This window comes from Somniosus microcephalus, chromosome 12, assembly GCF_052327205.1.
Source record: "Somniosus microcephalus isolate GS21.2 chromosome 12, FLI_Smic_1.0, whole genome shotgun sequence".
Classification (NCBI taxonomy): Eukaryota; Metazoa; Chordata; class Chondrichthyes; order Squaliformes; family Somniosidae; genus Somniosus; species Somniosus microcephalus.
The window spans coordinates 33,677,382-33,692,461 of record NC_140998.1 but is presented as its reverse complement, the minus strand read 5'-3'; the positions used below and the strand labels follow the sequence as shown (position 1 = coordinate 33,692,461).

General features: G+C 44.5%; 1 protein-coding gene across 2 annotated transcripts in view; it reads right to left on the bottom strand.

Annotated features, from left to right (window-relative positions):
• LOC147109118 (B-cell lymphoma/leukemia 11B-like) overlaps positions 1 to 13,084 on the bottom strand; it is a 237,607-nt gene extending 224,523 nt beyond the window's left edge. For both annotated transcript variants that reach the window (XM_086002741.1, XM_086002742.1), the window contains exons 1-2: positions 12,674 to 13,084; positions 7,227 to 7,571 (exon numbers count right to left, since the gene is read on the bottom strand). In XM_086002741.1, coding sequence (XP_085858867.1) covers positions 7,227 to 7,571; positions 12,674 to 12,728 — 400 coding nt within the window. In that variant the 5' untranslated portion in view covers positions 12,729 to 13,084. The remainder of the gene's footprint in view (positions 1 to 7,226; positions 7,572 to 12,673) is intronic.
• Positions 13,085 to 15,080: the final 1,996 nt, after the last annotated feature.

The following is a 15,080-nucleotide window of genomic DNA, read 5'->3' as shown; positions in this document are numbered from 1 at the left end:
ATATCTTTTAAAGACAAACATTCACAAAAACTGCATTCCTGCAATGACATGCAGCAGCTTTAAACTGAATGAGGTTTCCTGGAAAATGGGACCGATTCAGAACTGCCCCCTCCAGGCCAGACCAGCTCAAATTCACCTATTGTACGAGAGCCACAAAAGGGAATTCTGCTTTTGAAAGTAGAGTACCACAGGCTTTGCAAGAGTTCACCAATGCCAAGGTTTAACTGTCCGACATCTTATAAAATAGATTATAATCTATCCCTTATATAAAAAAAACCGGCCTTAATTCCCAGGCAATTAATCCCAACTGCCTTAAACAAAAAAAGCCACCAGAAGAGTAAATGAATATGTGATCTTAGTTTAACATTCCAGGCCTCAAAACAAAGACAAAAAATTATTTTGAAATTGGAGAATTTAACAGCAGAGAGCAGGGATTGTAATTAAATGGCTGCTGCGTGGAATCTGGTTGACATTAGCGTATCTGTGCACTTATCCATCGCAGACGGCCCATGCTGTACAGAACAGTGAATGATTCAGCAGGTTTTATACAGGACGGCTGGGGCTGGGGGGTGGGGGGGAGCGGGTGGGTACCTCAAGCTAATGAAAGCACAAGGAGAGATCAAAGTGCTTTTTAGTAAATCTCAGGTCCCCTGTCCCAGCACAGCCGCCCCCCCACCCCCCCCAGGTTTAACCATTCTATTCACGGAGTTCCTATTCACCCCAGACAACTTCACGCACATTTGAGGTAAAACTCCTTTTTTTTTGCGTGCTACGCTTTCGACGATTCGAGAATTAGCTACGGCACTGGCAGCAACACTGGGACATCACGGGAGCAGTAAGGGGGTGAAGGGACACGGAAAGTGCATTCTCGGGTACAAGACCGCTGGGGCAGCGGTGGTGGGGCGAGGGGGGGGGGGGGGGGGGGGAGGTGGTGGTACAAAAATTAGTGCCTGGCATGGGGAGGAAATCAGCCAGGATTTCTGTTCCCCATTGCTATCCAGTGAGCCTCCCCACCCCCCCCCGCTAAGTACATGCCCTTTGGCTTGAGAATCAGGGTCGGAACAGGATCGGGCTCGTTGCCCGCACTGCCTTCCACGGTTGAATATCCGACCAATCCTCACGTGTCTAGCTTCCCACATGAAGAAAGCCACTTAAGCTAGGTAGAAGATCAGTGGAACTGTGCCCTCGGGAAAGTCACTGAGCTTATGAAAGGTGGGGGGGGGGGCGGAAATCCGAGGGGGAAAATGGCCCCCATTTCCATGGGAAAAAGGGTACATAGTGCCATTTCTCCAATTATGCTCCAAATGCCATGTGACTGAAACTCAACAGCAACATGCTGCCCGATCCAACAAGCAACAACAAATTCAAGTAAATTTCATCATTAACAATCTCTTAAGGCAAACAGTTATAAGTTATAAAGCACTTTACAATGTTTCACACAGCACTCCACCGTCCCCCCACCCACCCCCCCGCCATTTATTCTCTCCACTCCCTCCTGTGGAACAAACATGGGAATAAACTTATGAAAAACAACCCTTTGAAAAATGAAGGCAAGTACCTCTGTGAAACAGCAAGATGGAGAGAAAGAAAGAATAAGAGAAACAGAGAGGAATATAAAAATAGGGAGGCAGACACAGAGAAAAGAGATAGAGACAGAATGGAGGGAGGGAAAGAGAGTGAGATGGGCAGACAGAGACACAGAGAGAGACATAGAGAAATGCAGGCTGGCACAGAGACAATAACGGAGAGACAGAGATATCAACAGAGGCAGCAACAGAGAGACAGAGACAGCAACAGAGAGAGAGAGACAGAGACAGAGAGAGACCGAGACAGCAACAGAGAGAGACAGAGAGAGACAGAGACAGAGAGAGACAGAGACAGCAACAGAGAGAGACAGAGAGACAGAGAGAGACAGAGACAGCAACAGAGAGAGACAGCAACAGAGAGAGAGAGAGAGACAGAGAGAGACAGAGACAGCAACAGAGAGAGACAGAGAGAGACAGAGACAGCAACAGAGAGAGACAGAGAGACAGAGAGAGACAGAGACAGCAACAGAGAGAGACAGCAACAGAGAGAAAGCAACAGAGAGACAGAGAGAGACAGAGACAGAGAGAGACAGAGACACAGAGAGACAGAGACAGCAACAGAGAGACAGAGAGAGACAGAGACAGCAACAGAGAGAGACAGCAACAGAGAGAAAGCAACAGAGAGACAGAGAGAGACAGAGACAAAGAGAGACAGAGAGACAGAGACAGCAACAGAGAGACAGAGAGAGAGACAGATACAGCAACAGAGAGACAGAGGCAGAGAGAGACAGACAGCAACAGAGAGACAGAGACAGAAACAGAGAGACAGAGACAGCAACAGAGACAGAGAGAAACTCATATCGGCAGAGACAGCAATAGACAGAGAAACACGCACAGACAGAGAAAAAGAGACAGACAGACAGACAGACAGACAGAGAGAGAGACAGAGAGAGGTTTTTTTCTTCCCTGTGTCTAAACATGTCCCCTTTAAATATGTCTCCTTTATCACCTTTTTGTCTCAGCGTGTATATATCAGGGCCACCATGTATAAATAAACTTTGATGTTGAGGCCGGGAATTCAAGCAAAGCTTACTCGAGACTGGCTGCGTTCCACTGCACTGGCTGGTGGAATCAAGCAGCAGAGCTGCAACGCAACCAAGGGGCTCCGGATAACGGCAGGAATGGAGAGAGCGCAGCTCTGGCTGTTTATACACATCTGGGGCCCGACTTGGCCAAGTTTTACATTCAGTTCTGAAATGTAAATTATAAAGACAAATAGCACGAATCAGATGCTTCTGGCGTGCACCAGGGGTGTGCCAGGCACATGCTCCCAACTGTGACCAGGCAAGGCAAGGCGAGCTCGTAAACCATGAGGCTGCATTGGAGCCTTGATGTATGTGTGTCTGTGAGTGTGTGCGAGTGTGTGTGCGTGAGTCTGTCTGTGCGTGTGTATCAGTCTGTGTGTGCGAGTCTGTTTGTGCATGTGTGCGAGTCTGTGTGTGCGTGCGTGTCAGTCTGTGTGTGCGAGTCTGTCTGTGCATGTGTGCGAGTCTGTGTGTGCGAGTCTGTCTGTGCGTGTGTGCGAGTCTGTGTGTGCGTGCGTGTCAGTCTGTGTGTGCGAGTCTGTCTGTGCATGTGTGCGAGTCTGTGTGTGCGAGTCTGTCTGTGCGTGTGTGCGAGTCTGTGTGTGCGTGCGTGTCAGTCTGTGTGTGCGAGTCTGTCTGTGCATGTGTGCGAGTCTGTGTGTGCGAGTCTGTCTGTGCATGTGTGCGAGTCTGTGTGTGCGAGTCTGTCTGTGCATGTGTGCGAGTCTGTGTGTGCGAGTCTGTCTGTGCATGTGTGCGAGTCTGTGTGTGCGAGTCTGTCTGTGCATGTGTGTCAGTCTGTGTGTGCGTGAGTCTGTCTGTGTGAGTCTGTGTGTGTGTGTGTCAGTGAGCATCTGTGTGTGCGTGAGAGCATCTGTGTGTGCATGCAGAAAAAGGCACATGCAAGAACAGAGCAGATTTCTACAATTAACAATTTTATTCCGTTTGTGAAAGTGCAGCAGTGGCGCAAAGAAGGTAGCCCCCCTCAGTGAGAGCGATGTAAGCAGGCACAACAGGAGCACTGCGAGTCAAGTCAAACAATAAGAGACTGCATCACACGGCAGACGCTGGCACATTTCCATAGCTATATTTCCAAAGTTCTGCAAAAATATTTTCCTCTAACCTCGCTATAAACAAAAAGACGCAGTAAAGTGCTCAGCACCAAATGGGTACCCGGCATCCAACAACGGACGACATTTTAAAATACACAAAATGACTTTCCTTGGACAAAGTGTATCCTTGCTGTGTTGATGTCCCTCATTTGCTGCTGAATTGCTAATTGCTAAGCTGGTCACTGTTCTGAAAGGTGGCTGTCTAGATATTAGGATATGCTGGGATGCTCCGATATGACAAGCCCGCGATAATCAAAGTCTGTCTGTTTATTTCCCCGGGGCGATAATCCGCGGCAATGGCAAATTGTGGGAAAACGGTTCGAAAAAAAGACCCTTTCACTCTGGAGAAGCGGTGAGGGAGGTCCGGCAGAATTAACTGCAGCATCACAATAATTAGCGTCTTATAACACCTCATCATGTGGTACAAAATAATTTATTTCATTAAAAAAACGGTAACAACAAGACAGTCCCATCCCCTCTGTGAAAGCCTGGGATTTGCTGTTGGCGGTTATCAGATTGTTTTTGTCTCAAATACGAACACCCGGATTTGGTTCTGTTTTTAAGCTAAAAATGTTCGCATGATGTCAATTAGTGGAAAATTTGAAACCAATTTTTTTTTTTTTTAAACTGTTGCTTTCTAATCTGCGCTGCTATTTTTTTTTTTAAAAAGGACACCCTGTGAGTCTGAGGCAAACCATCACAAACAAAACACTGGGGCTTGTGAGCTCTCTGGCTGCCAAGCGCATCAAAGGGAAGCAAAGAGGGCCATTCTGTTCTCATTATGACTTTGGGATTTCTGGATAAGCCCCTCACCCGTAGACACTAAATCCGCTTGGTACCCCACCCACTCTTTTAAACTTAGCAAAATGGCCCACCAGCAGCTTCTTAGGGATCAAGGTGGCGAGGGGGGGGGGGGTGGGGGAAAGGACAGGGAGAGGGCAAAGATATGTGTGCATGTGTGGAGGGGCGATGTGTGTGTGGGGGGGAAACCAAGGATATATATGTGTGTGTGTGTGTGTGTGTGAGAGAGAGGCAAGTGTGTAAGAGAGAGAGAGAGCGTGAGACAGAGAGAGGCAAGTGTGTGTTTGTGTGTGTGTGAGAGAGAGACAGAGAGGCAAGTGTGTGTTTGTGTGTGTGAGAGACAGAGAGAGGCAAGTTTGTGTTTGTGTGTGTGAGAGAGAGACAGAGAGGCAAGTGTGTGTTTGTGTGTGTGAGAGACAGAGAGGCAAGTGTGTGCGTGTGTGTGTGAGAGAGAGAGACAGAGAGGCAAGTGTGTGTTTGTGTGTGTGAGAGAGACAGAGAGAGGCAAGTGTGTGTTTGTGTGTGTGAGAGAGAGAGAGCGAAGGGGGAGGCAATGACATGTACGTGTGTGTGTGAGAGAGAGAGAGAGAGAGAGGCAAGTGTGTGTGTGAGAGAGAAGGGGTGGCAATAACATGTACGTGAGAGAGAGAGAGAGAGAGAGATCTGATCTCGTAGGTGATCTGAAAGAGTCAAACATTTCACTTTGTCTGAGGCACAGCTTCATACCACATGATTCACCAATTTTTAGTTTTCGGACCCCGATAAGCACCAAAGCGGTTTGCTGATTCCGGTGAATGAACAGAACAACACAGGTACCCCACCCTCCCAACCGGTGAATGAACAGATTAACACAGGTACACCCCCCCCCCCCCGCTTTCCTCCCAATAATACTTAGAAATTCATAACCGTGCAACTTATTCGTTCAAATCTCTCCCAACCCCACAACAAGCACCTAAATAAAAATGTTACACCATCTTTCATTCTGATTCGTACGATATTCTGCAAACTTTAATAAAAAAAACCACAACATTCCTATTTACGTTAAACCTTTTAATGTTTTTTTTTAAAAAAAGCTTCTAATAGTCTGAAAAGATGTCTGCATTCACAATTGATGCTTATTATCCCTATAGAGGCTTTTATGAAAAAAAACTGCTTCAAAAGTATTCTACATTTAAAAACAAAGTGCCATTCTGTCACAGAGGAGTTTCTGGATGAAAAGTGGAGAAATACACAGCAAAGTGGAGTGTTTAATCTGCTGTGCTTTACTGTTAAGTAGCATTCGGAAAGATAAGCCAGCACAGACTTCTTATGCAAGAACTCAAAACACACACCAGCGGGTGTTCTCGTGCGCGCACGCAACACGTGCAATGCAAGAAAGCATAGCGTTCCCGATCACGTGACCCGATAGCCTCAAGTAAGTCACCAACTCGCCCACTCCCAAACTTCACCTCCGTTGGTGGCACTACCGTGGGACAGCTCACTGGCTTTTGGATAATGGGCATCTGAAGATGGCATCAGCGCCGGTCAGCAGTGCCATGTCTCCCATCCCTTGGCCAATCCACAATGCCTATCTGAGAGGTCCTATCGGTTTATTTTTCCACCCCTCCACAAATTACCAGATTTTTTTTTTATTGAATCCAATTTCACAACTTGCCGTAAAGTAGGATTTGAACTCATGGTCTGATGGGCCGCGCGGTTTCTAGTCTGGTGCCATAACCACTACACCACCGTACAACAGGACCCGAGCTGGGAGGCTTGCAGGTCAAATTCAGGACTTGAAAACAGTGTCAACACAGAAATGCAACCATTCAGCTTCAGGCTTAACTTTCATTTTGACTATACATATATATATATTGTCTTTGTTGAATAAAGTTAAGCTCTCCTTCCAGGTTGGGCACAGCTTTCTTTGAGCGGGGGGGAGGTAGGAAAGGTACAGCTGAAATCTCAGTCTATAGTTTAATCAACATAATGCCAGTCTTCCCCTTTTAGATTCTGGCTGCAACGCGTGAATATTTTCCTTTTGTAAAATCAGTCCCTACTCTACAGCATGCAACAATCAGTATCGGCACGTTTAAAAAAAAACACACACAATTGGCATCCTATTAACCCTTAAAGCACAGGTGTCACGTGTCACACCCACTGTTTGAGAACACTTTTTTATATATACAGGCTCAGCACTGTTAATGGTTAAAGTGATCTCTCCTCTGTGAGTTACGCTCGAAAGTGTGCACGCATCCCAGGAGCCCTCTCTGTAGTGACAGCAGTGAAATTATATATAAAAACAGCAAGCTCTGAAAAAGCTTAAAATAAAAACACACAAAGGGCCAACTGTACCTCCTCCTATCTATTTATAGAATGTGTGTGTGTGTGACAATTCTCTGGATGCATGCTATATACACTGTAGATAGTATGTATGGCAAGGCAGCTCGCAAATAAGAGAGATGCTTTTTTTTCTGTCCCGTGTATTGTTAAATTCTGCTCAGATTCAGGATCATTTGAAAGTAGAAAGTTCTGAAAAGCCCATGAAGGTTTAAAGCAAACACTGAATCTATCTCTCAACAAAAGAGATGGGGTGGAGGGTGAGGGCGGGGGGCTGGGGGTGCGGAATCTGTGACTGTGACGATACCCACATATTAAACTGTAATGAGGGACAAAAAAAACAGGCCAATTATCAGTTCATTGAGTGGTATTAGACGCATTACCTCCTGCAAGATTCTCCTGCTTCGGGCAAATTCCTTTCGTAGGTGTTAGCAGACGGTCGTCTTCCTCGGGCGTGACTTGGATGCCGATTTCGACGGGCTCAGACACTCTCTTGGGCTCCTGGTGTGGGGGCGAGGGGCTGCGTTTATCCACCGCCTTCTCCAAGCAGACGCCCGCGGCTTCGCACCGTTTCCTCTTGTGCTCGATAAAGACCAGGATGTCAGCCAGGGGGAAGTGCGCCTGGCATTGCCCGCAGGTCAGCAGGTCTCGGTCGCTGCCACTGCTGCCCGGCCCAGCCATGGCCGCGTCCTCTTCGTCCGTGCTCGCCGTCTCCACATGGTCAGCCTCTGCTTTGCGCGGGAACGGAGAGAGAGAGAGAAAGGAGAGCCTCCTTTTAGCCAAAAAAATTAATTTTACAACACCGTGCCTGTGTAGATATATCCCTGGGTCTGCATGCAATTTTAACATTGCACAGAAAGACAGACACAAGGTCCAAAATCTTCTAGTGACCCAATAACCTCCCCCCACCAACACACACTCAATCAAACAAAACAATTTTATTTTGCAATCGTGAAGAAGTTGCAAGGAAGAAAAAGCCTGAAAACAGAGCTAGCTGCTCAAAAGCATTTTCTTTATTTTTAAAATTTCTTTGCACCTTGCGCACAGCAGTCAAGTGAAACAAGACGCAGGTTTTCAGATGGAAGATACTCGGGCACAACTCTGCAAAAAAAAAAAACCGGGCCTTTTCTAATGCACACCCGGTGGAATAACATAAATCTAGAATAAATGCTGCTCCGCCACCCCTGCCTAATTCAGATTAATTTCATGTTTACTGATATACTGGTTCGGGGTTTATTCTTGTTGTGTTAAATGTGGTAGTCATTCACTAGAAACCCATGGCTGGCTTTTTTTTGGGGTGGGGGGTGGGGAGCAGGAGCGGAGTTCTTTCCCCCACACCACCCCCCCCCCGCAACCCCCCCAAATCTGCATCACAAATCTGTATAGATTTACCGACAGCCAACTCGCAGTTGCACCCTGAGCGAGAAAGGTGCCGGTGTTATCGATGAGTACAATTTTAACCCCCCCTCCCCACCACCCCCCCCAAAAAAAACAGTTTAATGCAAAGAAGTACATTTTTGACATGAGAGCGTCACAACTAGTGGTTTGTGGGGCCCTTTGTTGAGTTGGAGATAGCAGTGCTGCATTTCTACTTTAACATGATCACCAATTTAAAAAAAAAATTTGCCCCTGTAAATAAACTGGCAAAGTCGTTTCGTCAAGTTTGTACTGATAAGTAAAGGACGTCATACTGAAATTTTGGATACATTAATAGGTACAATTAACAAGCGGGGACAACAAAGAGGGAGAGGGGGAGAGAGAGAGATTGCAAAGACAAAGCGTGAATAGGAATGTTCTGATTCATCTGCCTCCTTTCAGCTCCTCGGCTATTGTACCGACAAGCACGTAACATTTTAGTGCTCTCCACAGACAGTCGCTCAAAGTTTAACAACTTGCTCTGTCACAGGATTACAAGAAGCCTCATTATTTCAGTGGTACAATTTTTTTTTTTGCATTATTTGAAAACCCTTAACAGGTTCTCAAGGAATATTAATCAGCAGCAAAAACTGTTCCGACAAAGCGGAGTGTACGAATAGATTTGTGCAAACAGAGCCGTCGTATTTATTTTTTTTTGCTAAATAATATGAGGGAAAACAAAAGCCTGTACAAGTCAAGATGAGCGGCGTGTATTTTTTCATAAACAGCACGGAGTGCAATGATGAGATAACACCAACCCTCCACACAACAGCAAAGGAAAATCTGCATTTGATACATAAAATAAAATCTACAATATTTAATATCAGAAGACTCAGAAAAGGCAAATATACTCTCGGTGATCGCTCCATCATTAATCAATTCCCACATCTGCTGTCACTTTAGCAAGAAAATGATGATATTCATCTAACCTACTCATTGACGTGTGTACAACTGCTGAAGTGTATCCCCTCTGCTTTAATTTATTTCTAAATAACTTGCTTAAGGCACTTTTTGTTTTATTCTGGGTTTTACGAGCACGAAAACAATGGAGGAAGGGTAGGAGCTCGGAAGCATTCTGCTCCTGTGAAAGTAGAAGTGCTCTCTCTTTATCATTGGCCTGGGCTTTGCTAGTTTAAAGGAACCCCGGAATAAAACAAATAAGCACACAATCTCTTTCTTTTTGGCCTTAAACGCTTGCCATCACAAAGTTGAACGGATGTTTTAAAATTTAATATATTTATTGCTTTCAAACACAGCTCTCTCTCTCAGATTATCTACCTTCGGTTAAAAATAAACCACATCATTGCAGCATCCTAAATATTTTTGGCGATATGACATTTATCTCCCCCACCCCCCCACACATACATACATACACACACCAAAGATCCTTTTTTTTAAATAAAAGAGGGCTGTGCAGTTTACATTTTTTTCATTATGTGGTGCTTTTAAATTAATTCAAATAAAAACAAATTGTTTTTTTTGGGGGTGGGGGGGGGGAAGTTTCAGTCCATTATTTTAATTACAATCTTCCCCCGTCTGAAATGATTCAAGTTGCTCTGAAGATCAATACAGTATTTTAGTTGGGGCAAAAAAAGAACCTGATTGTCTTGTACCAAGAGAGTTGATACAGATATATGTAAATTGCAAAAAGGTAAATTTAAAAAAAAAACAATATATTGCATTGAAAAAAAATGCCACGGTGGAATGAATGGTGCACCAAACGCTTTATATGTGTAAAGTGTGCACTGTATCTGTCTGCTGGCAGGACAGGTAATGGTACCGCTTTGCTTCTGGTCGCTTTGGAGCAGGTTTGCAGCGAATTGATGAGTTGACTTAGAGCGCCCCCTTGCGGCGGCCGCGCGCTACTGCCGCTGGCCAGCGCGGGACACACGCGCTTCAAGTTGGAAGCCCTGGACAAAGTTTATTAAGCATTGCAACTCTCTAAAATCGGATCTCATGGCCGTCAATGCACTTATTGATTTTTGCTTCGTGGATTTTTTTGTCGCTGCTGTTGTTGTTGTTGCAAGGCCAGGACTTACGAAGCGAGCAAACGTGCATTCTCACTGCATGCAAATCCCCATCCGGCTTGATGGGAACTTCAAGCTTGCAGACACACTCTGCCCCCCCACCTCCACAACCCTTTATTCAAAAACAAAGGCAGGCAGGAGTCTAACTCAAACCTGGTGCAAGCCCAAGTTCAATGTCTAAAGCCTGCTCCGTCTCTGCAGCCGTTCAATAACCTTCCCCCGGCCAGAGCTTGCACAGGATGGCTCACTGGAAGGCTGCAGAAAGACGGAATTACAGTAGCAGAAAGTCTAAACTCGTGCAACAACAAAACACACACACACACATTGCAGATTTTGAGAGCTGTATTTTAAATCGCAACACTCAATGCATCGACTGCCCGGCCAACACGACGGGGTTAGGGAGGGGAGGGAGGTTTTTAATCATCGGGAGGCAGAAAGCACCCCCATTGCAAACACACCCTGCACAAATCGAAATGTTGGCGGTGCTTCCCCCCCCCCGGGATCGATGCAAGTTTGCAGGTCGGAAGTGGCATTAAAAATCGGACAGTGTCCGCACACGGAGCAAAAAAAACAGGAGGAGGGGAGGAGGGGGGAATTGCACCGGCGTGTGGCATTCTCTGTCATTGGAGAAAGGTATGGAAAAAGGGGAGAGCGCCAGTTTCCTGCTGGTTATCCCCGAGCTTGGACTCTGCTGGGGATAGACAGCGAGGGGAGGAAGAGCAAGCTTAGGGGAAGGGAGGAGGGAATAAAAAATAACTAACAATTGTGCATTAAAATAAATGGAACTTAGAGAGGGGGGGAAAAGTGCATTCCCATTTAGCATCATTTAAAAGCATTCATTGGGTCATTTGCAAAACAAAATCCTTATACCTTTTACTGTTAATCGCCCCCCTCCCCAAAAACAGTATCACGTTGTCAAAAAAAATAAAGAATCACAATTTACCTTTTCAGCGAGTTACAGATCTCTCAAACCAAAAAGCAACCGCTTTATTCCCCCATATAAAGACGGAAGCGTGCAGCAAGAAGAGCGTCTGTTTTATATATATTTTAAATAATAAATAGAAAAAAAAACGCCTTGCATTTATCCACCACCCCATTTAGGAAGTCCTGGCATTTTTTTGGGGGGTTAAAGTACCCAATATCTTGCGAGCAAGATGCATTCTACCCTCTCCAAGAATCCCAATCGTATTAAATGCATTTACCTTTTTTTTTTGGCAAAAAAAAAATGCAACCGATCTCCAACAACAACCCCCAAAAAAAACCAAATGATATTCCAACCTTTGCACGGACACACAAGAAGCAAAAAAATTTTTTTTTTTTTTTTAGGTTTTGTTTGCAAGGAAGAATTCAATTGCAAAAAAAATTGTCTTTGGTTGTTGGTTGTTGGTGGACGGGGGGGGGGAGAGAAGAGAGAAAATAAATCTGGATCACACAACAACAACACAAAAAAAGAGAAAGATCGCTTGTTCGAAGGGGGTTACCTCGCCAGGCTGTCTCCGCAGCGCAAGTGGCTTTCTGCTGTTTTTATTTTCGGGGAGGGGGAAAGAATATATTTATTTAAATTTCCGCAGAATAAGAAACATAAATATTCCGACTTTCTCCTTATTTGGCCACGTTTGGAACGTTGCGACCCGCCGCGTTCCATCCACTGTCTCGCGCCGGGCAGCACCGCTCCGCGCGCCACTTGCAAGTTTTCAAATATTTTTCTTCAAGAAACCCCCAAAAAACTACAAAATAAACACTTAAAAAACAGGCAGGCAGACTCGTGCAATGACCGATGCAAAGAAATAACTCCAGCTCTCTATTGCACAAACTTTTTTTTTATTGGAGAGAGAGAGAGAGGGGGGGGGGTTGGTTGGTTGGTTTGTGAGATGATGGTGGTTTTTGGAAAGAGGGGGTTCAGCAAAATGCAAAGAAGAAATAAATGTAACTAAAAATTAAAATAAATTGCCAAGCGATGTCCAGTTGTTGCACACATACACACACACACAAAAAAAGATACACGTGCACCTCTCCGAGGGGTTTAAAACACTGCATTTGCAAAAAAATAAAATAAAATGATCTTTGTCAAATAAAAACGCGTGCAATTTCTTGCAAATCGATTTTTAGAAATAATTTAAGAAAAAACTAACTCTTGCAGAATTAAAAAGTCTCAATGTTTTGTTGTCATGCTGACCATTGGAGGTAAAGTGTGCAATTCACCTCAATTTTTTTTGTCTCTTGCAAATTTTTTGAAAAGCAGCCCCTCCAAAAAATAATAACATTTCACATCAGGCTCAAATATTATTTTTTTTTATAAAAAAAATTATATATATATATATATCTATATTTAATTTTTAAAAATAATTTTGCAAATATAGGTTTTTTTTTAAGGGTTTGTTACTTACGCGAAAATTCCCTTTTACTTAAATGCTGAGGGTTGCCTTGCTTGCGGCGAGACATAGTCGGTCACATCTGGAGCGGAAAGCCGGAGACTCCAGAGAAAAATATCTTCATCAGAGCCCCTGACAGAAAATAAATTGGAAATAATGCAAAGATGGCGGATGGAGATGGATTGTGGGATAGCCGTCAGAGAGAGAGAGAGCGAGAGAGCGAGAGCTGCTACCACACACACATTACACACATAGACACATTACAGCAGCAAACACACACACACACACACACACACACAGACAGACAGACACACAAATTCAAGTTCAAGTGCGGACGTGACGCGCCCGCGAACTTGAACGTCAAGGCGGTGAATTGGCCGCCAGCTCAATGGGGGCTACTACTGGCAAAGGCATCACATTGTTAGAGCAGAGCTTTCATTCACAGCCACTCACTCACTCTCTCACACACACACAGGCGGACCTGATCAAGGATGTTTGCAGCAACTACCCCCCCACCCCCCACCCCCTCTTTCAGACAATAAATGCATTTTTTTTTTACAACCATGCATTTATTTATTGTTACAAGAAACTTTCTATCAATGCAATTCTGCAATTTGAAAGTTGTTAGACAGAGAGAGGAAAAAAAGTGGGCTTTGCCCCCGCCCCCCCCCCCCCCGGACTGGCACAACCTGACCTGATAAACGAGTGCTTTGCAAACCCTTTGCCATTATTATTGTTATTTTTTAAAGAACGCATTTGTTTGATTCGAAACTTTCAATGCATTACAGTGCAATTTGAAAGTTAAGGTGGACTCTCTAACTTAACTGGCATCAAAAAACTGGCAAGGAAAAGGTGTTCGGAGTTTTAAAAAAAATTAAAGCAATCGTTTTCCAAATGAAAAGCATTCTTTTTGTTAAAATAAATCCTGTATTTTAAATAACTACTTAAAGATTGTTGGGGGGGGGGTGTTGCTGAGGAGTACTGGAAGATATTCATTCATCTGCAATTATGCACACACGCACACATCGGTTAACCTGAGAAGCGCAGGGCTGCTAACAACTGCTCATTGCGATGTTTGCAGTCCCCTTTTTTTTTCTAAGGAAATACATTGCATTGCTACTGGCAGGAGAACGCATTGTACTGATACTGACTCACGCACAATGCACACACACACCCGGGCTAATCTGAGAATTATACAGTTGGCAGCAACTACTGCTTGTTCCAATGTTGGATACATTATTATTTTTAAAAAACAAAAACGTACATTGGATTTGCTTTTCCTCCTCCGCGCCCCCACCTCCCCTCCCCTCCCTCCACCCCAACTGGTATTGTACTTGCATTCATTCACACGCAATATGCACACATACAGCATCGGTCACTTATTGCAATATGTACGATTTTCTTTTTTTGTGTGCATTTACTGGGAATTTTTAAAAATCCTTCCAACAAGCTGCAAAGAGCTCAAACTGTGGACGGATTCGTGCAGCCGCGGTGCAAATACGCGCACAGATCAATCCAAAGGGGCGCGGGAAGTGGGAGCAGATACTTCGTTCTGCAATTCTTCCTATACATGTATATGGTTTTTTCTGTTGCAAAAGAGTTTTATTTTCAATCTAAAGAATGGGAGCAAGACCGAGCCGCCTCTGGTGCGCGCACACCTACGGATTAAGAGGACTATATACAGGCGTGCAGTCAGTGAAACACCACACATGTTATTCATTACGAAGGGGAGAGGGGGGAAGAGAATGATGTTTTGGCAGAATATGTAAGAGATGATAGTGTCTTCACCGCTGGTCTATGTTTGTGATTAGTAAGGGGGGGTTGGGGGGGGGGGGAAGAAAATAAAAGGAACCCACCGACTGCTAGTTAGACAAAAATACTTTGTATGAGCAAAGCCACACCTCATTATTGATTAGTGATATCTTTAGCTACAATCCCACTGGCATTGTGTAAAACAATTTCCTTTGAAGAAAAAACAATCGCGAATCTTTTTTTCCCCCTAAAATAAATAGTTAGGGGGCAGAGAAAACTTTAGAATTTTTTGCGGAAGGAGTTTGAGTGCAGAAATTATTTAACGGCAGTAAGAGACACTCACTCACTCACTCACTCACATATATAATGTGTGTGTGTATGTATGTATGTGCAGTCTTACTGGGGACGTGCAGTTCGTTCGTCGAGGCGGGAATGATTAACACCAGAGCATATTTGTTAGTTTATTACATAAGTATAATCTCCCTCTCACAAATCAAAAACTAACAGACGCAGGCTAAATTGAGCAGTGCTAAACTGCTAATAGCCACTCATGACAACATTCCGCAATCATCTTTCTGACTAAATGAATTGGGTTGATTTTAAATAGGGGGCTTCCGCTCGCCAAGCGAGCAGACATTTGTACTGATATCATTTAACTTTGCTGCTTTCT